Source organism: Hyla sarda, chromosome 1, assembly GCF_029499605.1.
Source record: "Hyla sarda isolate aHylSar1 chromosome 1, aHylSar1.hap1, whole genome shotgun sequence".
In the NCBI taxonomy this organism is placed as follows: Eukaryota; Metazoa; Chordata; class Amphibia; order Anura; family Hylidae; genus Hyla; species Hyla sarda.
In genome coordinates this window covers 389,824,198-389,851,158 of record NC_079189.1, presented here as the reverse complement: position 1 = coordinate 389,851,158, position 26,961 = coordinate 389,824,198, and the positions used below count along the sequence as shown (strand labels likewise).

Genomic DNA, 26,961 nt, shown 5'->3' with positions numbered 1-26,961 from the left:
CTGGAAGGGGACATACCGACCCCGCACAGAGCAGCGGCCATAGAGATACATGGAGGGGGCGTGTCAACTGCAGTTTCCTGTGGGGACGGAATGGCCACTTCCGGCACACTGCTGGGGCCTGTTCAGGAGATCGCGGGGGGTCCCAGCGGTCGTACCCCCCCCCCCCCCCCCCCCGTGATATATAACTTATCCCCTTAGACCTGATTAAAGCAGACTGGACAGGGAACACCTAGTGGCACGTGTTGTATAACAAGTTTGCTGTTTCTTACTAGACATGTTAATGTGCAGATCCAAAGTTTTATGAAAAATAACAATAGTGAAACACTGTGTACTATAGTAATTTTTCAAAATTACACCTACGATCAACTCGGCTGCTAAATACCTGAAAATATTGCACCAAGTGATTGTATCTCCGGCTCTCCCATAGAGAGTCATAGAGTGGGCGTGTTGACCACCGCTTTGTGCAGTGACTCTGCTCCGGCAAAAGCCGGGGTGCTGGGCAGAAGATTATCGGGGTCTTGTGGATATGTTAAAGAGGCACTGTCATAATGAAAAACTTTTTATAACTTAGAACTACTCCTAAGATGACTTTTTTCAATATACATTTATAAAAAAAAATAGCCGCCACTAGGGGTCATCTATCTTTATACAGACAGACTAGTCTGTATTTTGCAACATACTGAATACCGGCCGTGAAGTGTGCCGGTATCCAGTATAACTGATAAAGAAGTATACCTCCATCTTTGGGTACCAGCGCCTTCTTTAGAGGAACTTGTTCACATATCTCTTTCCGGTATCCAGTATAGGAAATCGCTGCTGTATTGGGGACAGTGTAGGCACAGGTATGCGCTTCCTGTGAGCGAGCGCAGGGAGCACGCACACACAGGCAGTGTGGAGTTATCCTGCAGGATAAAAGTATAGCGAGCCGGGAAAACACTCACAGGCCCTACAGCATTAGCAGCTGCTGCTCCCTCCGCCTGTTTGGGTAGGTTAGTTGTTTAGTGATCCAGCCTCTGTGGAGCAGGGTCAGAGGCTTCAGCCGGGTACATGTAGTGAGGCATGGAGGAGTCTCCAGCAGAGAAAAGGAGCCAGAATGTCTCCTCGTGCACATGTCTGCTGCATATCCTTCCTGCCTGAAAAAGGTCACAGCCTGGGGTGCACATAGAGCTCTGTGCAGTACAGATTGTCAGCAAGTAGGTGAGGGGGTAGAACTCCAGGGGGCTGCAGGCATTGTCTCTCCTACTTTGGGGACTCTAGATGCTGCAGAATTACAACTCCCAGCATGCCAGGACAGCCAAAGGTTGTGCAGGCATGCTGGGAGTTTTAGTTTTGCAACAGCTGAAGGCATAGAGGTGGAGGCAACACTGCTGTAAAAGTGTTTCACAGAGCAGCCTACAGTGATTTGCAGACTGTCTAGGCTCGCTCCCGAGACTCGGAGCAGATGAGTCATCCACAGTGAGGGAGACAGATGGACACACCCCCTCCATAAGGCAAGAAGATAAAGCAAGTGAGCTACATATAAATGCTATTTGCTCTGGATATATAAGCCCTAGACACACAAAAGAATATATGTATATGTACATGATTAGGATTAGGTACTGGGTAACATATCACTTTTTCTTTTGGCACTATGACAGGTTTGCTTTAAGTACCAGAGTTCCTCTTTTAAGGGTACATTCACACGTACAGGATCTGCTGCATATTTTCTGCATCTGATTTCTCTACTCATTGAAGTCAATAGGGGATATTTATCAAAGGATTTAGACTGTTTTTTCCTGTCTAAATTTGTCGCACAGAAAGTCGCAGTCTAAATATGTGCGACTTATCTGCGACTTTTGCTCTAGAGGATTTTTAGAACATGATGCATTCTAGTCTATTTTAGACGGAAATGAATTGGAAAATTAATTGGTGCTGAATTTATCAAAAGCGACTTTTCTGCGACAAGTCTCATCGGCTGAAAGTACGCCGAAATGTCAGACCATGTTGGAGCAGGTTTAAATACAGTCTAAAGCATAGATCCTGAATCAGTGCGCACAACTTATCAAGAGCCGTGCACCTTTTGATAAATTAGGCGCACATTAGACCGTACTAACCCTCTGTAGTTTGGTCTATATTGATGCGGGACATAGACAACTTTGATAAATATCCCCCAATGTGTAGCAAAATTAGCAGATCCTGTACATGTGAGTGCACCCTAAATGGGATTGATGTCTTTCTGTCTGTTTTCTTCTTTGGCTGACTGTAGTTCTAGTGAAGCTCTACCCCTGATTAATATTAGCTCTCCAACCTAATTTTATACTGTCTTAGTTAAAGACACTGCTGATTCCCTTGACGTATTGAAAGAATGTCATTAGGAAGCTCCCCAGGGACCCATTAGTGTATGAAGTACAGTCATCAGGGAAAGATCTGCTGAATAGACCGCCCTAGCCTTTGTCACCTAGCACATGCCTAATGTAATATATATCACATCTGCAGTTTCATTTGTATAATCAGTAATACATTTTCTCTAATGGTTAATAGTTACTTAACTCTACAATGTGGTGGCACAGATATGGCTAGTGGCAGCTTGATATTCTCTTCTTTCCAATACAAGGGGCAGGTTCTTTGTTACCTTTTGTGTCACAGCCCCCATTTTGATTGCAGGCTTTTATAGACCCGGGACCTCTCTCCTTTTTGTCTCATTATTAGTCAACTTGTTTTCATGACTTAAGTCATTTTACTTGTTTGCTACTTCCCCAAATTGAATGTATAGTGAAATATGTTGGTGATATATAACTACTAGACTTTCCTAATGTAGGTTTTAGCACTTTTTGCAGGTGCCAGTTTTATGTTTGAATAATATTTTTCAAACCTGGAATCCTGGGTAACCCCAATACTGGGTCGCGCAATATTGGGGCTGTTCGGCCACTGGGTGGTCCGCCATGGCCACCGGTATCGCGATAGTAGTGGTTGCCGCTCTCCACTACAGCATTTTAAGTTAGGAACATTAGGAAACCTCTCTAGGTGGCCATGACGTGGCAAGCTTGCACATTTTGATGGTAAGGTTCACTAACAACCTGTTTTGTAAATATGCTGAGAAGCCAAGGATCTCTGTACAAGACATAGAATTGCGCCCTTGTCTGTTTTTCTACATGTCACATTGTGTTTTCAGGTTTTTTCTTTACTGTGGTTATGATTTTACCTAGAAGAGAACATTATACCTGTAGAATGTTGTGTATTAAAACAAATGCCATGGACCTGAAAACACTAGAACTGAAGAAAAAAACACTTTAGCTCAGACTTATCAATCTGTCTCAGACATACACTGTCTGATTTGCCTGCATCAACTGATCACAGCTCAGTTTTCATATCTGACAAAGTACAAGTATTCGCAGATACCAATTACCTATACTTTTTTTATAATCTGAAAATATGTACCCAGCTTTTACCTGCTCTGGACATATCCCTGAATGCGGACCACTTGGGAATGCACTGTCTCGTAGACCGCAATGCATTCCGTGCAAAGTCCGCAGAAAGAATAGACAAGTCTATCTGCGGACACAGGAATTAGAATTTTCGCGATGAATACAATGGGACTCTGCTGCTGCAGAATTGCATTCTGCTAAATTTTGCCGTGTGAACATAGCCTAACCCTTACAAATTAATTGTGAACATGTATGACTGTTGATAGGAGAGCCCCCATTTATGAGTTATATTGGATCTTTACCCACAAATCTGTACTTTTATATTGATGGCTTTGAAGAGTACTCCACTGCTGGAAGCTGCGGCTGACACACCCTCTCAATGCAGCACTATGGTAGAGCCAGAGATTGCCGAATGCAGGGCTCCGGCTTTACCATAGTGTTGTATTGAGGAGGCGTGTCAGCCGCCGCTTCGTGTGGTGGCCAACACGCGCCCTTTGTGCAGACTGCCACTGAGCGGGCATGGCTGTGACGTCACGTGGCCATAACATAACGAGCAGGGTGTGACCATGACGTCACGAGCCTCCGCCCTGCACTGCCAGTCATCCGGCATGGAGCGAAGTTCACTGCATGTCTGGGGTACCACAGCCGAGATCGCGGGAGTCCCCAGTGGTGGGACCCCCTCGATCATACATCTTATCCCCTATCCTTTGAATAGGAGATAAGATGACTAGGGACGGAGTACCCCTTTAAAGCTAAAGCTCAGGTTCAGTTTAAAGTGATCTCCAAACAGCCTTTGTTATTTCTCAATTATATATCCAGTTAAATCCTGGATGAAAAGTGAAAATTGCCACAACTAATGCACCGACTGATGCCAGAAGTGCATCAGTTGACATCAGTTGTGCATCGTCTGGAGTCCATTGTTTGTGATCGCCGGACGGGGGAACGCAGCAAGATGCATTCCCCTGTCTGTTCCGATCTGGCGAGTCCAATCATCCGGCATCTAAACGGAGATGCAGGATGATTGTAAACAGTCCTATTCAAATAAATGGGGTCAGTTCTGGCTTCATTTTCCCTCCAGCGCATTTTTTGCAGCGTCGGAGGGAAAAGAAAACGGAGGACTGACATATGTAAAGGGAGCCTAAGTTGCATTTTAACAGTGAAGAATTGAGTAAGCCACGTGACTTCAGGAATCGGACCAGTTGCACGTGTCTTCTACTGAAATGAATGGCATGTGACAGCTGGAATGTTAGTGTGATCAGAAGTTACAGAGAAGCATTAAGTTGCACAAATTTTGCAACTCTGTGCTTTTCAGTAGAAGCCTCAGTCGCAGGAGCCTGGTGTCTAGCTCCTAAAACAGGATTGGATCCTGTCGTTGGAAAGCAGAAACAAGGAAAAGTATTCCATTCCAGGTTACTCTTTATTACAGCTTCAAAACTGACCTTTTTCTTGTGATCATAAGAAAACTATACTGGACTCCTTTTCACTCATTACACACTGATCTCTTGTGCACTGGCTGACAGCTGTCCGTAACATGCTATGGGTCCCATTATTTGGACTTCTAACGTTTGCTTATACTCTAGTGCAGACTGGGCTGGGATTGTGCCATGGACATTGATTTACAGCATATTGGATTCCCTAGATCAGTGGTCTTCAACCTGCGGACCTCCAGATGTTGCAAAACTACAACTCCCAGGATGCCCGGACAGCCGTTGGCTGTCCGGGCATCCTGGGAGTTGTAGTTTTGCAACATCTGGAGGTCCGCAGGTTTAAGACCACTGCCCTAGATGGAAAAGAATCTCATTGGTTACTGTGAACTGTTCACTGCACAAGGTTTGCTTAACCTCCCCCAGTATGCATATGCAATGTGGTGTCCAGGATTAGAACATATATTAAAGATTTATAAAACCTTGTACTCCATTATTTTGGTTGTAGTTTGTCTCTATTTTTTGGTGCAGTTGTTTTTAGAGAAAATTTTTTGCGACAAACCAAATAAAATTTTTTGCGACAGTGACACTGGAAGTCGTCATTTCAGTTGAAATCATGGTCCGGAATTTATGATGTGCGACTTTTCAGTTTGTCGCATTGTTTGGCACAACTGTGCTAATTTAGGCGCAATTCTACACCAGTCCTGACATGCCTTAGAAACTGGCTGTGGACAGCATTATTAAAAGTCGCACATTTATCGCACGAGTGAAAAGTCGCAGAGAAATTTGATCTGCGCCAGATTTAATACATGCCTTGCTTCATGTAAAAAATTTGATGCAGGTGCACAGCTTCACTACGTGAAATAATGGAGTAAAAAGTTGTGCACCTTCTCCACTTTTCATGAATCCCCCCTAAATCTTCCCACTACCTCTGATCCCACTGCCTAACCCCCATAATTCACAGTGTGCACAGTGTATGTAAACAAATGACTGTAGAGGTCTGAGCAGTTGCTACAGGTTTCCCTTTCAAAGTAGTTGTGATAAATCTTCTGTAAGGGGTTATCTGGATTATGGCCATCTAATTACTTGACTCTGTTTTGGCGCTAATGTTATACTATATTAAATACCTAGTCTTCTGTGCATATAGCCATGTATCATTTCCCGAGCGTTTTTTGTGACTGCAGGCTGAAATTTTCATCAGAAAAGGAACCAGTCATCAGTTTTATGCTGCCCGAACCCCAGGTGGCATGAAACTGATGACAGGTTCCGTTTGTCTAGGAAACCCTATAACCTCAGTAAATCACCATACACAAAAAAAGTAAAGCCGCAGAAATGTTGAAACAGTAAGAATGTTTAGCAAGACTTGAGACAGTATGTAATGTGTGAGCGTTGCTTTAATGTGGTCACCTCATAGAGCACGCTAGTCACACAGCAGCCCCGGCAGTTGAGCATGCAGCGCAAGTGTCATCAGCTGTGTCTTTGCCATGATAAAGATTATTCAATGTAATTGCTCAAGCCATTCCACATAAGGTTATCTGGTTACTAAAGTTTATAAAGAGTCATTGAAGTTTCTGGCTTCAGAGGTCAACTTTCAAGCTGTGCTCGCCTTGTTCTGGGACTTACTTCCCTCCTTTATCCTGCTTCATAAGTTTGTCTGTAGTGTACTTTGGAAAATGGCTATTCACAACGATTTCAGTTTTTTCTTTCCAGACAATGAACACATACCCTAGGGACCCTAAGAGTTTGTTTATTTAAATGGTTACTGTCATTTCAAACAACGTCCCTCTATTTGATAACATATGTGATCTATAACCTATTTGTATATCACTTAATTTTCCAAAAATTACTTCACTTGCCCACTCCACTCCTGTTGCCCATTAGGTTTTCACTTCTCTGATGTCCACTGCTTGTTAGGGGAATTCTGTCTTCAGTAAGTACAGACCAGGGCACAACACAAAATGTGGAGGCAAGGCTTAGCTAGTGTTATGTGCAGGAGAAGCCTATCTTCCTCCTCCATAGGATTTACTTTGTGCCTGAAAGATAAATGAAGGCTTCCCTCTTATCTTGGCAGCAGTTCAGTACTTAGTGGCAGCGGATTTTGTTTGTATCAGCCTTCCAGTCATTCAAATGGGATTCTGCTGCACAATTCACACTTCAAAAGTTCCATTGTGGAATTTGAATCTGCCGAAAGATTGAAGATGATCAAGGGAAGAAATGCCTTTTTGTGCCTGCAGACAGTCCAGCTCTGGCCCTGCCCTGTGTACCATGGAGGGGACTCTCAAGGGCTTAAAGGGGTACTCCCGTGGAAAACTTTTTATTTTAATTTATTTATTTTTTTAAATCAACTGGTGCCAGAAAGTTAAACAGATTTGTACATCACGTCTATTAAAAAACCTTAATCCTTCCAGTACTTTTTAGGGGCTGTATACTAAAGAGAAATCCAAAAAAGAAATTCATTTCCTCTGATGTCATGACCACAGTGCTCTCTGCTGACCTCTGCTGTCCATTTAAGGAACTGTCCAGAGCAGCATATGTTTGCTATGGGGATTTTCCTCTGCTCTGGACAGTTCCTAAAATGGACAGCAGAGGTCAACAGAGAGCACTGTGGTCATGACATCAGAGGAAATGAATTTCTTTTTTGGGTTTCTCCACGGGAGTACCCCTTTAATGACAGCACCAAAAATCACCTTGTCACCAATCGGAAGGGTTAATTTAAGACTTTGAAAACAGCTACACTTTCAAAGAGTTGCAATAAGATCGGCCGATAAGCTTATGTTTATGTGTTAAGGCTGCTGCTGTGCTCCGCTAAAGGGAGCCCTGTTGCTCAGTCCTTTGGAAAGATGGGAGTTGACCGGAGAAAAACTAAAAAAAATACTGCGTGACCAATCCTTTTTTTCTCTGCACTACTCCTGTAAAATACTGGACACCTGATGGAGCCCATTCATTGGTGTCTTTTGTGCTCTGACATGTTCCGAGTAGGTTCAGTGCCAAAAAAAAAGCTGAAATGATTTGGAGCACAACGTGTAAACCTAGCGTGAATCACCAGTCCACCAACAGCAGATGAAAGAGAAAGAATGGTCAAACCTGTTGGATCCTTTGTTGGGCCAATAGATAAACCAATGTGGAAGGCACCTGGTAAAGACTTTAGGCATGGTTCACATCTTTCCTTTTTAATTTGTTTTATTGTACTGTCATAGGAAAATAAAAAATGAAATTGATGGTCGCGGGGGATGTGTCACATGATGGAAAGCAGAGTAGTTGCTTCATAGCTACACAAGCCTCACATGACTAGATCAGACTTTCTTCCTCTGGAGCTAAACACTGATGGTTTACATTCCGTGACGACAAGCAGAGAACTGGAAAACTGTTGGGAATTCATACAAAAGTATAGAAAGAAATGACTATTTATTATACAATGAATAAACTAATATCCAACACCAGAGTAGACTTTTAGAGGGTACCTAAACAACTTAGAGACATGTCAGATATTGGGATCGGCGGGGGTCCAGCTGTGTAGCCCTAAAAGGAAGGGATAGACCCCTTAGAGATGTGTCCTTCTAATTTCTGCTTGGCTTACCTGAGAAAGACAAGTGTGGGGTGTACGGATGTACGGATGGTCTACGAGACTTTCACTCACTATGATAACCTTTTCCATCAGAATATTTTTGAGATCGGATCTTTTTAATGGTGTCACCCTTCAACTTCTGGATTTTAAATGTATAGAGGGATACAGGGCTGATGGCATAAGGAGAAGACTCTTTAGTAATCTGTCCTCTGAATTCCTCCACTTTTGGGAGCTGTCACTACGGGAGTTGGATTGTCTATAACATTTCTATGAAGAAGGCTGTAAACATTTGGCATGTTATGGCATGAGAAATGGCATTGTCATGCTTTGTAGTGATTGCTCACCTGTATGGCTGTGGATTTCTCTCTGCTCCCCTGAGCTTGATAATCTCTTCCAGGAAAATACATGTTCTGTGGAGTCTTTTGAAGTTCATGCATGAATAGTCAGCCAGTGAGTGTAAGCACAGTGACCAACAATGAGTAAGTCACATGCCCAATGCTCTATAGACAGTAAAAACTACTGTAATATGGGAATATTTGTCCATTACAGATCTATTGGTGTTCTCCAATGTGTTATGCAATAATTTATCTGGGAAACTCTCATGTACCAAGGCACCATTAATAGGATACTCAGAAGTGTTGTTGTTATTTTAGGTGAATTATCTAATATCCTATATCAGTATGTTCAGTGTGTTTAGCCATGGCGTCACCTTTTGAAGGCTTCACATTTTAAAGATGCATTTCTATCTTGGACATTGATGGCATACCCACAAGATAGGTGCTGGTCCAAAAGTCTGTAGAATGGGAGTCCTGGCCCTATCCAGCCTGAGGTGGCCAGCATTCCAGAAACAGATAGTTGGGCTCTTTTTCATTCTTCCTTAACTGCTGCAGATGTTTTTGCAGATGTTTGGCTATGTGTACATGTAGTCAGGGGTGTGGAAATGTAAAAAAAAAATACTACTTGCCCAAGGGACTAAAACATGAGCGCAATCTACTTGTCCCTCATGACAATCCACATGTCCTGGTGATAAACCCCACTAGACCACCAGGGAGCATTTACATGTCCCTTTAGACTAGATCTAAAGGGTTAAAGAAGTAGTGTACTGCAAAAAAGAAAATAAACTTTATCTCCCCTTCCTTCATTCTCCGGTAGCACCGCTACAGCTGTTCAGTCCTCCTGTCCAGTCTTCTTCCAAACAGCTGTAGCAGCGCTACGGGGGAACGCAGGAAGGTGAGTTAAAGTTTCTTCTCTTTTTTTTTTTTTTTTTGCAGTCTGGGCACAATGGACTGGAGATACTTTGCAGTACACTACTCCTTTAATAGCTGGCCACGGTGATCGACACATGCCAGCTATAAGCGGCGGCCCAACTGCTGAAGTCAGCTGGGGGCCGTTGGGTATCGAGGGGGCATGAGTCAGGAGCCTGCTCAATACACCCTGAGCGCCACTGTACTTGTTGAGGACTTTCAGGGCCTGAACTGCATGTCCCGGGCGTTGGGCAATAGGATTTCCACATCCCGGAGTCTTCTGGACCTCATTTTAGGCAGGCATAACATTTTTATTTTGCTCCTTAAAAACTGAATTTTTTTTCACCATTGAATTCAATTGGAAACCATCTTTCAGTTTACATGAAGCTTAGAGGAAAACTGTCAGCTTGCTCCCCCCGCACTAACCAGTGGTACTGGCTGGTAGTGTGGGGGACGCTGATCAGTTTGATGCTTACCGTGCCCCGATCTGCCCCGCTGTTTGGCTGTAATCTTCTATTTTCGGTATATGCTAATTAGCTGCTAACTTTAACCGGCCGGGCTAACTGGCACTCTGACGTCAGCGTTTCTGGCCGCCCAGCTCATCAATATTCCTCCCCTCTCTCTTCATTACAGAGTGGGGAGAAGAGGGAGAGGTGGAGGGAGGGGAGGAATATTGATGAGCTGGGCGGCGCTGCGGCCAGAAACGCTGAAGTCAGAGTGGCAGTTAGCCCGGTCGGTGAAAGTTAGCAGCTAATTAGCATATACCGAAAATAGAAGATTACAGCCAAACGGCGGGGTTCATCTGGGCACGGTAAGCATCAAACTAATCAGCGTCCCCTGCACTACCAGCCAGTACCGCTGGTTAGTGTGTGTGTGTGTGTGTGTGGGGGGGGGGGGGGGGGCAAGCTGACAGTTTTTTCCTTTTAATATTGTGGCTAGAATTATAACCAGGACTTGTTCTGGGCCATTATGGTGCTCTTACATCTTGTGTAGACAGTACACAGAACGTCACCTGGTTTTATTGACATGGCTGATCCATGTATAATACGTCTTTGTGTTATCAGCTTTGTACGGTTCAGCGTACTTTACAGTTATACTGGGGATTAGCTGGGCATCTGAAAGCTAGAAGTAACTTAGTCTGACAAATCGGATGATTTCTGTGTGATGGAACTGGCAGGCATGGTACCAGTACATGTTTACTGTATGAATGCTGCATTTTTTTTCAGCCCTCTGTTTTGGAGCCTTTAGTATAAACTTATTAGAGTATAAAGTCGCCAGAGATTATCATAGTTTAAAATCGCCATCCAAGCACAGCAGGTGACTATATAGAAGAGGTATTATCCAGGCTAATAACAGAGTGCACTTCTGATATAAGACAAGATCAAAAAATCTGATGTTGTACCATCGTATATTCTGTGTGCGCGGAAGTGGTATTTTGGCACATGAAGTGACTATTGCTCCACTCCATATGCCACTGTACATCATCATATTACAGGGACAATCTACCCCAGAAGCATTACATAGTTCCATCATATGGCTTTCAATGGAACGCAGCATACGGTAGTTTTTCTTCTGCCCATTTCATATGGAACCCAACAGAAAATCAGAGATATACAGAGTTACAGTTGTACTCAATAAACATCTATGGGCTTTTAAGTCAAGTCTCCATGTACTACGGTCATACAGACTGTAAAATAGTCGCATGAGCAAGCACTTAGTGTAACCCAAGAGGGACCTGCCAAGATCAGCTTTCTCAAACTGAAACTTAATTTGAACCTTAGAGGATGTGTTCACATTAATGCTGTTCTTTGGCTTTGGAGCTGATGGTTGAATAGAATCTATATTGTATGCAACAGCTCATAAATATCAGGGACTACAGAGCGTGTTCTTACACTGTAGCGCCAACAAACAAATGCTGTTTTTATAAAAAGCTTAGACTCAGTGTCTTGTTTACCAGGCCTACGCGGAGGGTGACCTAAGCCTGCGATTGGCTGAACTGGCATTTCCTGCGTGTCCAGACATCACCGGGAACAGGAACCAGCCAAGGATCAAAGGTTACAGTCCGCTGACTGGCTGAGAGGGATCATATGACATCACAAAAGCATTTTGATACACGCGAGCCTATAACTCTTATGGTCTACTGTAGTGTCAAGTGCATGGTGTGCAGCCAGCAGCTATAGATTCCAATTCATGTATTGCTAGAAGCATGCTGGTTGGCTACCAAAGGTGCCTTTGTGTGACATCATTGAGCTGCTGTGCTTTCACAGGATTTATCAATTGAGGTCAATTTCTCAAAAACTTCTGGCCACATAAAGTGGTAAAATAATACCTATTTTTTGTGTTGTGTTGATACCGCACATGGACACTTAAAATGAGATATTTCTCTTCTGCAAAGAGGAACTAGCTGTTATGATCATTGTTGACGGGGACTCATATAGAGATATATATATATATATATATATACTGATGTCACTGAGCATTATGAGTGGTGGTAAAATTCTCCAAAGAGCTTCACCTTAGTGTTTGAACACAAACGTACAAATCTGGCTATTAACTGGTTTCTTTTATGCTGTGAACATTATTTTGTGTTTGAGAGGCTTTGCTTGTGCCACATTGGTATGTTCTGTTAATTTGCTATAAGATGTTGGCTGTAACTTTGCTGTCAGTATGGTTTAGTTAAGACTGTAGGTTTTATGGCCCACATTTCTGATCACGTGCTAACATCCCCAGAGCACCCTCCAACCCCGAAAAACACAAATCTTATCCCTGAAGGTAAAAGAGATCATATCATATGCTGTAATATGACCATTTACCGACTAATGAACTTTACAATAAATGTCGCACTGTAGGCAACTATAGCTGGATCCTAGTTTTGGCCAAGAACTATTTCATGTCTATGGGCTTCATATACTACAGCATGTACAGGTCTTTCTTATCTCAGTTGTGGTAGACTTTTGTTGGCTTGCCTGTTTATTTTTAGCACGAAAGATGTGCCGGGAAGTAATACTTAAAAATGTAGCCTACAGTGCGATTGTGCCCAGCTTGTCTGCAATGACATGGAGAGCATTCCTCCTAGACTAGCTGATGAGAGATTGGTCACACTTCGTTCTCCATCATCTGATCCTTCTGTCCCACAGCTCACTTCAGTAAAAAGGTGCTGAGATGTTATATGGGTCCCCTGATTTAAAATGTATTCTACTCAAAGTAGTTATGATTGCTTGGTAGTTGACGTATGGTAACGTAAAGGGGTACTCCACTGGAAAAAAAAAAATTTTAATCAACAGGTTCCAGAAAGTTAAACAGCTTTGTAAATTACTTCTATTAAAAAAAATCTTAATTCTTCCAGTACTTATCAGCTGCGGTTATGATCAACACAAAGCTCTTTTCGTTTTGAATTTCCTTTCTGCCTAACCACAGTGCTCTCTGCTGACACCTCTGTCCATTTTAGGAACTGTCCAGAGCAGGATAGGTTTTCTATGGGGATTTGCTCCTGCTCTGGACAGTTCCTAAAATGGACAGAGGTGTCAGCAGAGAGCACTGTGGTCAGGCAGAAAGGAAATTCCAAAAGAAAAGAGCTTCCTGTGGATCATAACCTCAGCTGATAAGTACTGGAAGGATTAAGATTTTTTTAATAGAAGTAATTTACAAATCTATTTAACTTTCTAGCACCAATTGATAAAAAAAAAAAAAAGTTTTCCAGTGGAGTACCCCTTTAAGGAGTAACATTTTATGGAAATCCTTGTCAAAATATGCATTACAAATCTGCTTCACATTTGGATTTTGAGTACAGTTTCAAAGTCCCTACTGTCTTCAGTGGAATGATCCACGAAGAATCCATGTCAATCTTGTCAATTCCTTAAAGGGGTACTCTACTGGGAAACTTTTTTTTTTTAAATCCACTGGTGCCAGAAAGTTAAACAAATTTGTAAATTACTTCTATAAAAAAAATCTTAATCCTTCCAGTAGTTATCAGATGCTGTATGATCCACAGGAAGTTCTTTTCTTTTTGAATTTCCTTTCTGTCTGACCACAGTGCTCTCTGCTGACACCTCTGTTCATTTTAGGAACTGTCCAGAGTATGAGCAAATCCTCATAGAAAATCTTTCCTGCTCTGGACAGTTCCTAAAAAAGAGAGGGGTGTCAGCAGAGAGCACTGTGGTCAGAAAGAAAGGAAATTCAAAAAGAAAAGAACTTCCTGTGGATCATAGCAGCAGCTGATAAGTACTGGAAGGATTGAGATTTTTAATAGAAGTAATTTACAAATCTACTTAACTTGATGGAAACCAGTTGATATAAAAAAATAAAAGTTTTCCAGTGGAGTTCCCCTTTAGGGTACGTTCACACGAGCGGATCCACAGCGTATTTTATGCTGCAGATCTTCTGCTGAAGGACCCCTACAGGGTGCCTTTAGATGTGCCTGCTTGGAGCCGCAATACACCGCTACGAGCAGACACACTGCTGCGATGTGCGAGTTGCCTCACATGCGCGGTGTACTCGCACACATCACGGCTGCTCCCCTTGCTCCCTGAGCTAGGCAGAGAGCAGCCGCGATGTGCGAGTATACTGTTCATGCGAATGGTGACTCGCACATCGCAGTGTGTCTGCTCATAGCGGCGGATTGCCGCTCCGAGCGGGCACCTTTAAAGGCAGCATACAGCGGTCCTTCAGCGGTGGACCCACAGCGCAATGCACGCTGGGGATCCGCTCGTGTGAACGTATCCTTAGGGTACCTGGCGTATACGCAGTGTATTTCACTCTGCATAAAATTTGTGGCAGCAGCGGGAAATACGCTGTGTACACCTTGCTCATTATACACACAAGGCGTTTAGTGCGTTTTGGAGCCGGAGCCACACTTCAGTCATGCTGGCACACGGCCCCGCCTCTAAAACTCGCTACACGCATAGGGCTGCCACCGGAAAGCCGTGTGTGTGTGTGTGTAGTGAGCAAGGAATGCACAGCGTATTTCCCGCTGCTGCCGCAAATTTTGCGCAGCTAGAAATATGCTGCGTATACGCCAGGTGGGAACGCATCCTTAAACAGATGAAAAAATCAGTGTTGCCTAGTTGCTGATTTCCTATTAAATTCAAAGGGACTCAGAATTCATGGAGATTTCAGATACCTTTAACATGCACCGAAATGTGTCATATTTTCACTAATGTATAAAGCAATGTATCAGATGGATACATTGGATAATACTTCCAATGCATCTGCCATATATATATATATATATATATATATATATATATATATATATATATATATATATATAATCACCCAGAGTCTTAAATGTTAACAAAAGAGAAGGAAAAAAAATGTTCTGCACAATATATAGTAAAAAATAAAATATCAGCCTGAGGCCCAAAGGACAGGGGTAAATCTGTCTGTTTTGATATAGTTTATGCTGATGGTGATTGAAAGAGGTGCAGGGCTGAGAAACATACTACACATGGCTGGTGTAGACTGGACTAATCTGTTTTTGATATGGGAGAATAGCTGTAGCAATAGAGGTTGGAGAGCAGTGGGACTTTATTAAACCTATTAACCATTTTATTATAGCTCCATTTTTTGCACGTTGTAGCCATTGTAAAGTTTGGTTTTCGTCAGTAGTAAGGTGCTTTTACTAGTCCTGTATATAGCGTTCTAGTGCAAAGCTGTAGCTGGACAGGGGTTATTGGCGCGTGCATATATTGTTGTAAACGCTTGGAATCATTTGCCGCTTACAGGCGTGGTCTGTTCACTGCTCCTTTCACCTTGCCTCCAGATATGTCTGACTGCTTGTACATCATGCTGTGCCAAGCCCTGAACCAGCACGTTCTGTTGGCTTCATCTCATAGCTCATGATGGATTAACTATATGTGTGACATTAGCTGCAAGGGTTGAATAAGTCATTGTACTGAGTTCACCCAGTTTCCCCCCTTATTATTTCGGAATATAACCGCTCAGGACATCTACTTAATAAATAAATGGTCTGGGTCAAAGGCCCTACAGGCTGGGAATTTCTGGGCCACGCCAAGTAGCATTTGTGATTCACTGGGCATCTAGGCTGGTTGTGTGAAGTAGCAGGGTCCCAGTTGCTGGCCCCATAACAGTAATATTTAAATTTTCCAGAAGATACATTATAAATGGTAGCATTAAATGTCGTCATATATTGTAGTTTCTGTTCACACAGTGCCACCAGCCCGTGGCAGGTTAGAAAGCGCCTACATTTTGCCATGTAAGGATCTTCCAGTAAAGCAAGTATCTTGCAGATACGTGGAATGGATCTGGAATGGCAGATTGTTTTCCACACATCTTGTAGACCAAAAAAAAAATCTCTATTGAGGAAAGCATAATAATAAAATTTAACTTTTAATAAACTAGTTAAAATAGAGCTTGGACCAACAACACAAATAATTAATTGTGGAAGTATTATAGGACGTGCTAATCAAACAGTGGTGAAGATAAAGCACAAAGGTGAGATGGGAACAGGTATGTGCGGGGGGATAGTAAGTGAGTATGGGCCGTCAAGGATGTGATCCTATTTCTAAACTCACCCTATATCTCACCCTAGACCTCCCTTCTTGGCAAGTGTTGCATCGCCCTTAGAAGGGTGGCCCCACACAGGAACCTGACCCTAGGATTTCCTTTATATATCCCTAGATTCCCTACGCGTTTCTTCTGCTTGTATCAGCAGAGTCCTCAGGGGAAACAATTGGAGATATTATAGCTTGAGATATCCAAAAGAATCAAAACAAAAAATCAATAAATACATATGGACTTGAATCCACACAAATATCAATTAGGTCCAGTGAAGAGTTGCGGATGCACTATACCGCATGGGTGCATCATACGCAAAAACGAAGAAATGTTTCTGTTACCACTGTTACACAGACAGTGATATTGTAACAGAAACCAAAGAGAAAATAGTGATCTCTCCTAGTGTCAACTTATTTCTAAATATGCCCTTGGTGATGGGACAATGCAGTCTATTTTTCATGCACAAGAAAATAATTGTTAGACACTAATTAAATTATTCAAAAGAACCCCCCAAGGTACAGCAATGGGTTTAATTTTTGTATTTGGGACTAATGTATTTGTACCCACATTGTCTGTTCATCTTAGGTAACATCAGCCCGGTCGGATATTCAAGTCCCCCTATACCACGGGTACTCGGACCCTGAAATGTTGGGTATCGGGAGTACCTTGGGGGGTTCTTTTGAATAATTTAATTAGTGTCTAACAATTATTTTCTTGTGCATGAAAAATAGACTGCATTGTCCCATCACCAAGGGCATATTTAGAAATAAGTTGACACTAGGAGAGATCACTATTTTCTCTTTGGTTTCTGTTACAATATCACTGTCTGTGTAACAGTGGTAACAGAAACATTTCTTCGTTTTTGCGTATGATGCACCCATGCGGTATAGTGCATCCGCAACTCTTCACTGGACCTAATTGATATTTGTGTGGATTCAAGTCCATATGTATTTATTGATTTTTTGTTTTGATTCTTTTGGATATCTCAAGCTATAATATCTCCAATTGTTTCCCCTGAGGACTCTGCTGATACAAGCAGAAGAAACGCGTAGGGAATCTAGGGATATATAAAGGAAATCCTAGGGTCAGGTTCCTGTGTGGGGCCACCCTTCTAAGGGCGATGCAACACTTGCCAAGAAGGGAGGTCTAGGGTGAGATATAGGGTGAGTTTAGAAATAGGATCACATCCTTGACGGCCCATACTCACTTACTATCCCCCCGCACATACCTGTTCCCATCTCACCTTTGTGCTTTATCTTCACCACTGTTTGATTAGCATGTCCTATAATACTTCCACAATTAATTATTTGTGTTGTTGGTCCAAGCTCTATTTTAACTAGTTTATTAAAAGTTAAATGTTATTATTATTCTTTCCTCAATAGAGATTTTTTTTTTATATATATGCGGGGATTACTTTATAGGGGGTCCAGTATCCCTTTACTATATACTGGTGATTTTTCACACATCTTGTAGACCCTACATAAAACAAGGCTGTTATAGTTAAAGCACCTGCTTAAAGGGGTACTCCACTGCTCAGCATTTGGAACAAACTGGTCTGAACGCTGGAGCCGGCAGCTCGTGACATCATAGCCCCACTCCCTCATGACATCATGCCCCGCCCCCTCAATGCAAGTCTATGGGAGGGGCTGTCCGCTGAGCAGTGGAGTACCCCTTTAAGCTTTCTGCTGCTACACGTGTAGGTGTTCTGTTATTTCTTATATGACATTACAATAGCATTGTGTTTTATAGATCTGTATTCTCTTTTTTTTTTTCTCTGTAATGATTGTCAAGTCAAATGTGAAAAAACTTGTCTCTCTAAGTTTCTGGGAAAAAGTGTGTTACCCAGTCACATGATTGTGTAAGTCATCGGTAAGTGTGTGGTAACCCTACAAGAGCAGTCCCTATGCATGATAGTTCATTCCTAGCTATGCTTTCATGGATACGATCATCCATGTTGTGGGAAATGTATGATATCATATCTCTGCTGCCTCCGTATCATGTCATTTGTTCTGCCGATCTGCCGTCTTCAAGGATCAATCGATATAACCTTTACCCATGGCTGCCTTGTTGCTAGGAGATGTCCATTTAACCTGTGCTATTCCTCTACCAATCGATAACTGCTGCAGAGCAAGGCATTAGCCTGCGGAATATCAATTCTCTTCTAACGTGACCTCATTTATGCTAGTGGTTCATAAAGTCATGTTCTTAATGGATTTTTATTTTTAGACATAATGTAGGTTCCCTGGAAGGTTTATATGTATATCTCTGCACTCTTGATGGTGGCGTTTAATGCTGCATTGTCTCTGCTCAGCGTTTCCTGGTAATTATTACTGCCAGAATCTGCTTTACGGCACTACAGATAGGTGAATTGCCTATTCTGGAGCCATATAGTGCCCATATGAGACAGTAGATGCTGAGGTATATGGGGGAAATATGGCTGGGTTCACATTTGTGTGTGTTGTTTTCCGTATTGCTCAGTCATTGGAAACAGACTACAAACCCAATTGAGTTTAAAGAGGGTCCGGCATGATGTCCAGCATTTCACCAGGCAAATAGCAAAGCTTTTATTGTGTTTTTTTCTTTGGTATTTTGGACAGAATCTGTAATGGAGTCTCCAGCAGTGAACGTGGCATGAGAACAGTAATTCTGTGAACATTAAAGGGGTATTCCTGGAAAAAAATATCAATTTATATCAACTGGCTGCAGAAAGTTAAACAGATTTGTAAATTACTTCTATTGAAAAATATTAATCCTTTCAATAATTATCAGCTGCTGAAGTTGAGTTGTTGTTTGTCTGGCAACAGTGCTCTCTGCTGACATCTCTGCTTGTCTCGGGAACTGCACAGAGTAGAAGAGGTTTGCTATGGGGATTTGCTTCTAAACTGGGCGGTTCCCGAGACAGGTGTCATCAGAGAGCACTTGGACAGAAAAGAACAACTCAACTTCAGCAGCTCATAAGTACTTAAAGGATTAAGATTTTTTAATAGAAGTAATTTACAAATCTGTTTAACTTTCTGGAGCCAGTTGATATATAAAAATTTAGTTTTTTCCTGGATAACCCCTTTTAAAGCATTTAAACCTCTCCAGTTTGTGAGAAAAAAAAATCTAACCATAAAAGAATGACATCAAAGAAAACAAGCTGTTAAGTACAGAGGCTATTTAGGAAGCCCTTTAGGTATGCAATGTATCCATTCCACTCTGACTTCTTTGCTCCCGGCAAAGATTATTTTTTGGCATCACCCCAAGGCATGTAACACAGCAATGTCACTTCGATCAAATGCTTAACACATCGGCGCCTAAACTGTCATGTGTTCCTTCATGTTACTTTCCAGGTTTACTTTAAAGCACCATACTTACAAAACATCGTATGTGTTTTCTTTTCACGTTCAGGTCAAGATAAATAAACGAAGAGCAGGAAACACTGTCCACTTCTCTGGATCACATCGAACATGTGCAAGTAAAGGAGCAGGTCTGTCTATTCTAAGTGTTATGTACTGTATGTTACCTTTACAAAGGCTGTGAGCTCCCTGTTATTACATATTTTCTATATGGTAGCAGCAAGTTGCTGTCATCGCAATTACATTAATTTATTCCACATCAATAGATGTTAGCATATGTGAATTACCTCCCTGCACAGATGTCACTTGGCAGGTGCATAAGGCAGAATGCGGCCACGGCGTTTCTCTCAGCAACAGAAAAATAGGATTTCTATATGGTAAAGGCGTTCTAAACATTGTAGCGGCTTATTGATTGTATTAAAAGCAATATTATCTGTAGTTATTAAGAAGAAAGGGGCATAGTTTATCCCACAGCTGTGTCCTATGTGGGTAGTGGTGAGGGCAAGCTGTTGACATTGACTTCAATGCAAGCAGATCTCGGTTCATAGCCTCCAGGATAAAGCTACTAACCTTGAATTCAGTGGAACCAATGTGACCTCCGTGATGCTTAGATAGACGTGAATTTAGCTTATTAAATAAATAGTAATTCTCTAATTTATTAATTCAATCACTACTACAACTAACAAGTGATCTGAAAATACTGTACAGCTACTGTCTGACTGGTTTCCAGCTCTCTGTATGCAGCTGAATATAGTGTTTGGCAAAGTGATTTTACCTCTTTGTTCTGCTGATGGGTAAAATCAGTGGAAAGAACAGGGCTCCCACCAATCACAGTTTCTAGGAATGACAGGTATACTTTGAAGGATTTTTTTTTTTTTTTTACCTTTTTCTAAACAGTAGGATCAAATAATTATATATACAAATGCTCAGAGCCTCATGATCTAAAATATGCACCCTCTAAAGCTGGCTAATCATTAGGGATTGCCGATGGACTATTTTTTTTAATGAATATTCACTATAGTTGGCCTGTGAAAGTTGTTTTGGATATCAACACCATACAGTAAAATGGCAAAAAAAAAAATCAAGCACACTCTGCCTTCTCTGAGGCCAGATCGAGGGATACAGATCTGGTGGTTGTCATGAACAACGTCAGTGACATTATCCAGGGCCGGCTCTGCCTATAGGCAAAATAGGCAGCCGCCTAGAGCACACTCTTGATGGGGGCGCCACTCTGCTCACAGCAATAAAGTTAGCCAGCATACGAAGCACCCGCCCATCTAGCAAAACCCCGCCATCACCCCCCCCCCCCCCCCCCCCAATATCCTCTTCTCCCCCCCCCCACTATAATAATCTGCATCTGGGGCAGACAGGCATGGGGTTGGTTAGTGTATCACTCCAGTGATGTGGTAATTACATGAAGAGGAGGTTTGTTAGTGTGTCACCCAAGTAGTAAGGTGGGGTGTGTCAAAGGGCGGAGCAAGTGGTTGGGGGTCATTGGGTGGCAAAATTTAGCTTTTGCCTAGGGTGGCAAAAATCCTTGTACCAGGCCTGACTGTATCAGGCAATGACACAAAAAATCCAACGTGGCAAATGAACTTTTGTACAGGTATCTGTTATGCTTGTTCATGTCACAAATCCACAGATGGTAGAACAAAATGGACTAAATTTTTCTTTTTAACTTTTGAAAATCTGTGAGCTCTATATCATGGTCTGACCTGCAGACATGGACAGTTGACTGATAGGGAGATGAAACAATTAACAGTCTCTGTCAATGGCTGTCTGCAAAGTTAAGTGTCATAGAGGGGGATGCTAAGCTGCAACATGCACACCTCCATTACCCCTCCCTCTTTTGATGCACAGGCGTTGGTGCTGGAAGCACGAAGGCATACATTCTGTAGCTCAGCACCTTCTCTGTGGCACTAGAGCTTAACCCCTTAAGGACGCAGGACGTAAATGTACGTCCTGGTGAGGTGGTACTTAACGCACCAGGACGTACATTTACGTCCTAAGCATAACCGCGGGCATCGGAGCGATGCCCGTGTCATGCACGGCTGATCCCGGCTGCTGATCGCAGCCAGGGACCCGCCGGCAATGGCCGACGCCCGCGATCTCGCGGGCGTCCGCCATTAACCCCTCAGGTGCCGGGATCAATACAGATCCCGGCATCTGCGGGAGTTCGCGATTTAAATGAACGATCGGATCGCCCGCAGCGCTGCTGCGGGGATCCGATCATTCATAACGCCGCACGGAGGTCCCCTCTCCTTCCTCCGTGCGGCTCCCGACGTCTCCTGCTCTGGTCTGTGATCGAGCAGACCAGAGCAGAAGATCGCCGATAACACTGATCTGTTCTATGTCCTATACATAGAACAGATCAGTATTAGCAATCATGGTATTGCTATGAATAGTCCCCTATGGGGACTATTCAAGTGTAAAAAAAAATGTAAAAAAATGTAAAAGTAAAAAAAAAGTGAAAAATCCCCTCCCCCAATAAAAAAGTAAAACGTCCGTTTTTTCCTATTTTACCCCCAAAAGCGTAAAAAACATTTTTTATAGACATATTTGGTATCGCCGCGTGCGTAAATGTCCGAACTATTAAAATAAAATGTTAATGATCCCGTATGGTGAACGGCGTGAACGAAAAAAAATTAAAAAAGTCCAAAATTCCTACTTTTTTAATACATTTTATTTAAAAAAAATTATAAAAAGTGTATTAAAAGTTTTTTATATGCAAATGTGGTATCAAAAAAAAGTACAGATCATGGCGCAAAAAATTAGCCCCCATACCGCCGCTTATACGGAAAAATAAAAAAGTTAGAGGTCATCAAAATAAAGGGATTATAAACATACTAATTTGGTTAAAAAGTTTGTGATTTTTAAGCGCAACAATAATATAAAAGTATGTAATAATGGGTATCATTTTAATCGTATTGACCCTCAGAATAAAGAACACACGTCATTTTTACCATAAATTGTACGGCGTGAAAACAAAACCTTCCAAAATTAGCAAAATTGCGTTTTTCGTTTTAATTTCCCCACAAAAATAGTATTTTTTGGTTGCGCCATACATTTTATGATATAATGAGTGATGTCATTACAAAGGACAACTGGTCGCGCAAAAAACAAGCCCGCATACTAGTCTGTGGATGAAAATATAAAAGAGTTATGATTTTTAGAAGGCGAGGAGGAAAAAATGAAAACGTAAAAATTAAATTGTCTGAGTCCTTAAGGCCAAAATGGGCTGAGTCCTTAAGGGGTTAAAGGGGCATTCCATGATTTTTTTTTTTTTTATGTGCTACAGGTGCTGTAAAGTTAGTCCCAATATAGTTCCAAACGCTGTGTGCACGCTGCAGGGGTCGGCCACGCCCCCTCAATACAAGTCTATGGGAAGGGGCGTGAAGGCCGCTACGCCCATTTCCATAGACTTGCATAGAGGGTCGTGGCCGACCCCTGCAGTTCGCGCACAGCGTTCGGCAATAAATGTTCCGAACGCAGCCGGAAGGCTGGCCAGTGGAGTACCCCTTTAATATAAACGAAATGACTGAACATAGCATCAAATCTGCAGCCTCAAGTGTTAATAGACCCATGGTTACGGCTGCCTTATGGCACTTGCAGTCTCCTGGTCATTTAGTCTCAACTGTGCAAGCAAACAACAAGATTATGGGGAAGTGTTTGTACTACCTTATGGAAACAACATGGCCTCCGTTCTAAGAGGAACTAGGAAGTGGTCAGATGAGGGATGTAAAGAATTTTCTCAACAGTACATTTTCACTCCTTTACATTATGTATAGAGTACACATCAGTTTTTACCAACTTTGCTTAGTTGATAACCACCTTTTTAAGCTCCTGCAAAATAACAATTTTCTATCAGCTTTTTTAATATATAAAGTGTAACCACAACCTATTTTTCACACATACACACACACACACCCACACATACATACACACACCCCCACACAGTATCACATTAAAGGTTTTTATCAGTCATAAGAGCATTTCCTATTTGTCTCTTACCAGCCATCACATACAGCACATATTGCTTTATACATTTCCACTGCATCTATTGTGTTGTGTTTTTTGTGGAGCACAAGTAGTGTATCTTTGTGCTACATCATAACACCTTTTTATAGCTTGCATGAGGTATTCATTTCTGCCATTTGCCAGTGCCCTGTGCGGTGTGGCAGGTTTGTACATTAGCACTGCATTTATTTGCCCATTCCCTTTCTCCGCTTTTGGCTGTTTAATAAATGATGAGCATCAACAAGCTGCTTAGGAGTTGAAAGGTTTCCTAGCAACAAGCTGTACGAGAGATGGCAGCCTAGATTTAGCCAGCTTTTGTCTTCTCGTACTTGTTGGTATCGGAATACAATTGTTCTGTAAAGAGAATGATAAATGTCCTGCCAAATGGATGCTGGGGAAATGTGAGACGTTGACCTGCTTAGCAATTCCGAACAAAGAGCAACTTTCCCAGCTAGTGTTTAATATGCGTGTACCAGATTTCATTCACGCTGGTAAGCGGCAGACACAGGCACATTTTCTTCACGTTTTGAATACAGAAAGTAAAATGAAATTGTGCAGGATCATTCAACGGCAATTACTTTGCCCTGGAAAAAAAAGTGGTGTAGCCCTACAAGCATGGAGCGAAGCTGGTCTCCTAGAAGGATGCCATAACACTCAGTCTGCCTTGGTTTCACCACAACGTGAGCTGTGATCTCCAGCTCCATCATAGACCCCCATCCCCCTTTACTTTAAAGTTTCCAGGGCAACCAACAGCTATTGCCATTTAAGGGAAAACCTTTTTGTTCCAGCATCTAGTATGGCTCCTTCTCATGTAGGTCCAGGTCCCTTTATCTATAGTACTTGGAGGACTTGTTTTACAAACTCTCACAATCTACTGAAATTAATAGTCTTAAAGGCTACGGAGTTTCTGGTGAAAATCTGCCTCACATAATGTCCCTGCAGTGTGCGAATAGGGCTTTGGAAAACCCTTTTTTTTTTGCCCTGTAATGTACTTTGCTATAGCTATTAAAGGAAGAACATTTTTTAGACTGCAGTCTCATTCATCTTCAGGCTCCAGGATTTTCAGTTTTCTACGTGCTCCTATTTTCAGACTTGGCTCATGTGTCCCAGTAATACACACGCTGGACATGTCTTCTGGGAATCCAGGACACACTGCCTGTCCTAGCTCTCATGTACTAGCACAGCAAAAGCTGCCTGTTTTTGCATTTAGGAGGCAAATGAACCATAAAAATCTATACAAAGGCAGCCATAGCCTTTAGATGAATAATATTATGAAGTAATAAATTATGCAAAGAATATTACATTCTCTGTAAGAGAAATATATACAGGCTTGTATTTTGTGCACCTGTTCCGCATGCTTTTTTTTTCTCTCCCCCTACTTGATGTTACAGTATGAATATGTAGGAAGTCCTTTTTATAGCTATGTAACCATTCATTACACACTTCCTATATTGTTGTTTCAGAAGATGCATAAAGGAAGAAGAACTGTGATCGCAGTCACATTGTGGCGTACTCCAGTCAGTTTTTACCTAGACGTAATGGACTCTACTTTGGTGTGATCTGGCCATCACTTCTCCTCCATTACAGCTGTTGGGTTTATAACCTGTCTTTGCTCCATTTGAAGATTTACATGGAGATGGCTGTGTACCTCCTGAGCGCACTTCTGTGCTACGTACTAAGGGCTGAAGCATTTGCCCCAGATTCAAGACTCACATGGCAAGAAACAGGTAAAGACTGATTTGCTCTGATTAGTCACACTTTAAAGTTGTTTGCGGCTCGGGTTTCTCAGCGATGTGCCACCTCTTAAACGTATTATTTTTACTGTGATTGGTAAACTCTCTTGCCGCACAGCTGTTCAAGTAAATCCCAGGCATAATTATAGCTTTCAGCTTTGTTTTTAACCTTTTCCTAGCGTTGAAGTTAAAGAAACTTGTGACAGCATGCAGTTACTTCCTTTTGGGTTACACTTTAACTATTTGCAGCCACTGAAAAGAAACCATGACAATTATCAGTGTCCAATTTATTTCACCCCTGCAAACTGTATGTTGATAACTACAGAGACTGTGTAGTCCACTGGAAGACTCCATCTTTTAATTTCAGTCTCTCTAACCTTTGACGTGCTAGATATTTTAAATACATATATTACATAGCATGACTTAAAACCCCTTCTGTTTATGTGGATGGAGATATATGTGCTCATGATATGTTCCAGTATTGTATACACATATGAAGCCACTTTTTTTTTTCTATTTTCTAATGCAATAAATAATTTTTTTTGTTGTTTGTTTTTGTTCCCCCCCCCCCCCCCCCCAGAAATTAGCCTTATTCGTTTTCAAGTACAAGACATTTATAACTATTCCACATTGTTGCTAAGTGACGACAAGGATATTCTGTATATCGGGGCCCGGGAAGTGGTTTTTGCAGTGAATGCACAGAATATATCGGAGAAGAAGCATGAGGTGAATATTTATCACTAATATGTTTGCCTATGAGCATTTAGTGACCTGGATATAACTGGCAGTATTTAATAGGCAAAATGTGCCAGAATTCTGACTGTTTGCACAAAGAAAAAAGGCTTACATGTTTTGTTCAAGCCCATGTTTTAGACACTGTTATGTGTTTTTGGAACTTGGTAGATGACTGGGTATTGGCTGGGATGTACTTTTTGTTAGCGCTCTGTTGTTCCCACCAAGATAATGAGATGCGGGTGTTGTATCTGAGCCATAAGTAGTATAGTTTAAATCCTTTTTTAGTCTATAAAGTCTAATAATGGGGCATATCTATAGGACAAAATGGAAATAAAGTGTGAAAGGTCACAAGACTTGCAGCAGAAGACTGGGCATAGATTCCTCTGGTTAAAACAAAAGTTAGTCTTGTGATAACATTTTATCTTTCACTGTTTTTTTGATGGTTCTCTACCCCACATTTGCTGTGACTGCCCCGTAATCCAGTATACCAGCCCCATATTACTGCATGTGCTTTTACTGTTATAAATCATAATCAAATAATACTTAAGCTTAGTCCTATATTCTGGTTGTATATACCAGCTTATTTTTTAAGCATTTTACTTTTACATTTCTGCTCTAGGCTTACTGGAAGGTCACTGAAGTAAAAAATGAGGAGTGTTCTCGAAAAGGCAAATCCAAACAGGTACTTTTATTATAAAGGAAATTTAAGTAAATCCATATAATTTAAAACAGGGTGTAAAACACTGTGCCATAGACGGTTAGTTTTTAGATGTGGAAAGCAAAGTGGTGCAGCTCTCTTCCCATGATTCTTAACACTGGCAGCAGAGCTGAGCTGGGTCTCATAAGACCCAGGAGCTCCTGCAACCAGCAAACGCCTGGCAGTCAGGTGATTACCGGGATTGAAAAGAGGAAGGTCTATTACTGTCTGCTGAATAGTGTGTACAGTGCCCACAAAGGCAGGGACACTAATAAAGTGTATATGTCT

General features: G+C 41.9%; 1 protein-coding gene and 1 long non-coding RNA gene across 6 annotated transcripts in view; one reads left to right on the top strand and one right to left on the bottom strand.

Moving 5' to 3' along the window:
• SEMA4D (semaphorin 4D) overlaps positions 1-26,961 on the top strand; it is an 87,440-nt gene that overhangs the window by 28,465 nt on the left and 32,014 nt on the right. For all 5 annotated transcript variants that reach the window (XM_056525460.1, XM_056525451.1, XM_056525468.1 and 2 more), the window contains exons 2-5: positions 19,544-19,622; positions 24,972-25,235; positions 25,822-25,967; positions 26,596-26,658. In XM_056525460.1, coding sequence (XP_056381435.1) covers positions 25,139-25,235; positions 25,822-25,967; positions 26,596-26,658 — 306 coding nt within the window. In that variant the 5' untranslated portion in view covers positions 19,544-19,622; positions 24,972-25,138. The remainder of the gene's footprint in view (positions 1-19,543; positions 19,623-24,971; positions 25,236-25,821; positions 25,968-26,595; positions 26,659-26,961) is intronic.
• LOC130276299 (uncharacterized) overlaps positions 25,265-26,961 on the bottom strand; it is a 38,906-nt gene continuing 37,209 nt past the window's right edge. The window contains exon 6 of the long non-coding RNA XR_008845076.1: positions 25,265-25,493. This is a non-coding gene — a long non-coding RNA (uncharacterized LOC130276299). The remainder of the gene's footprint in view (positions 25,494-26,961) is intronic.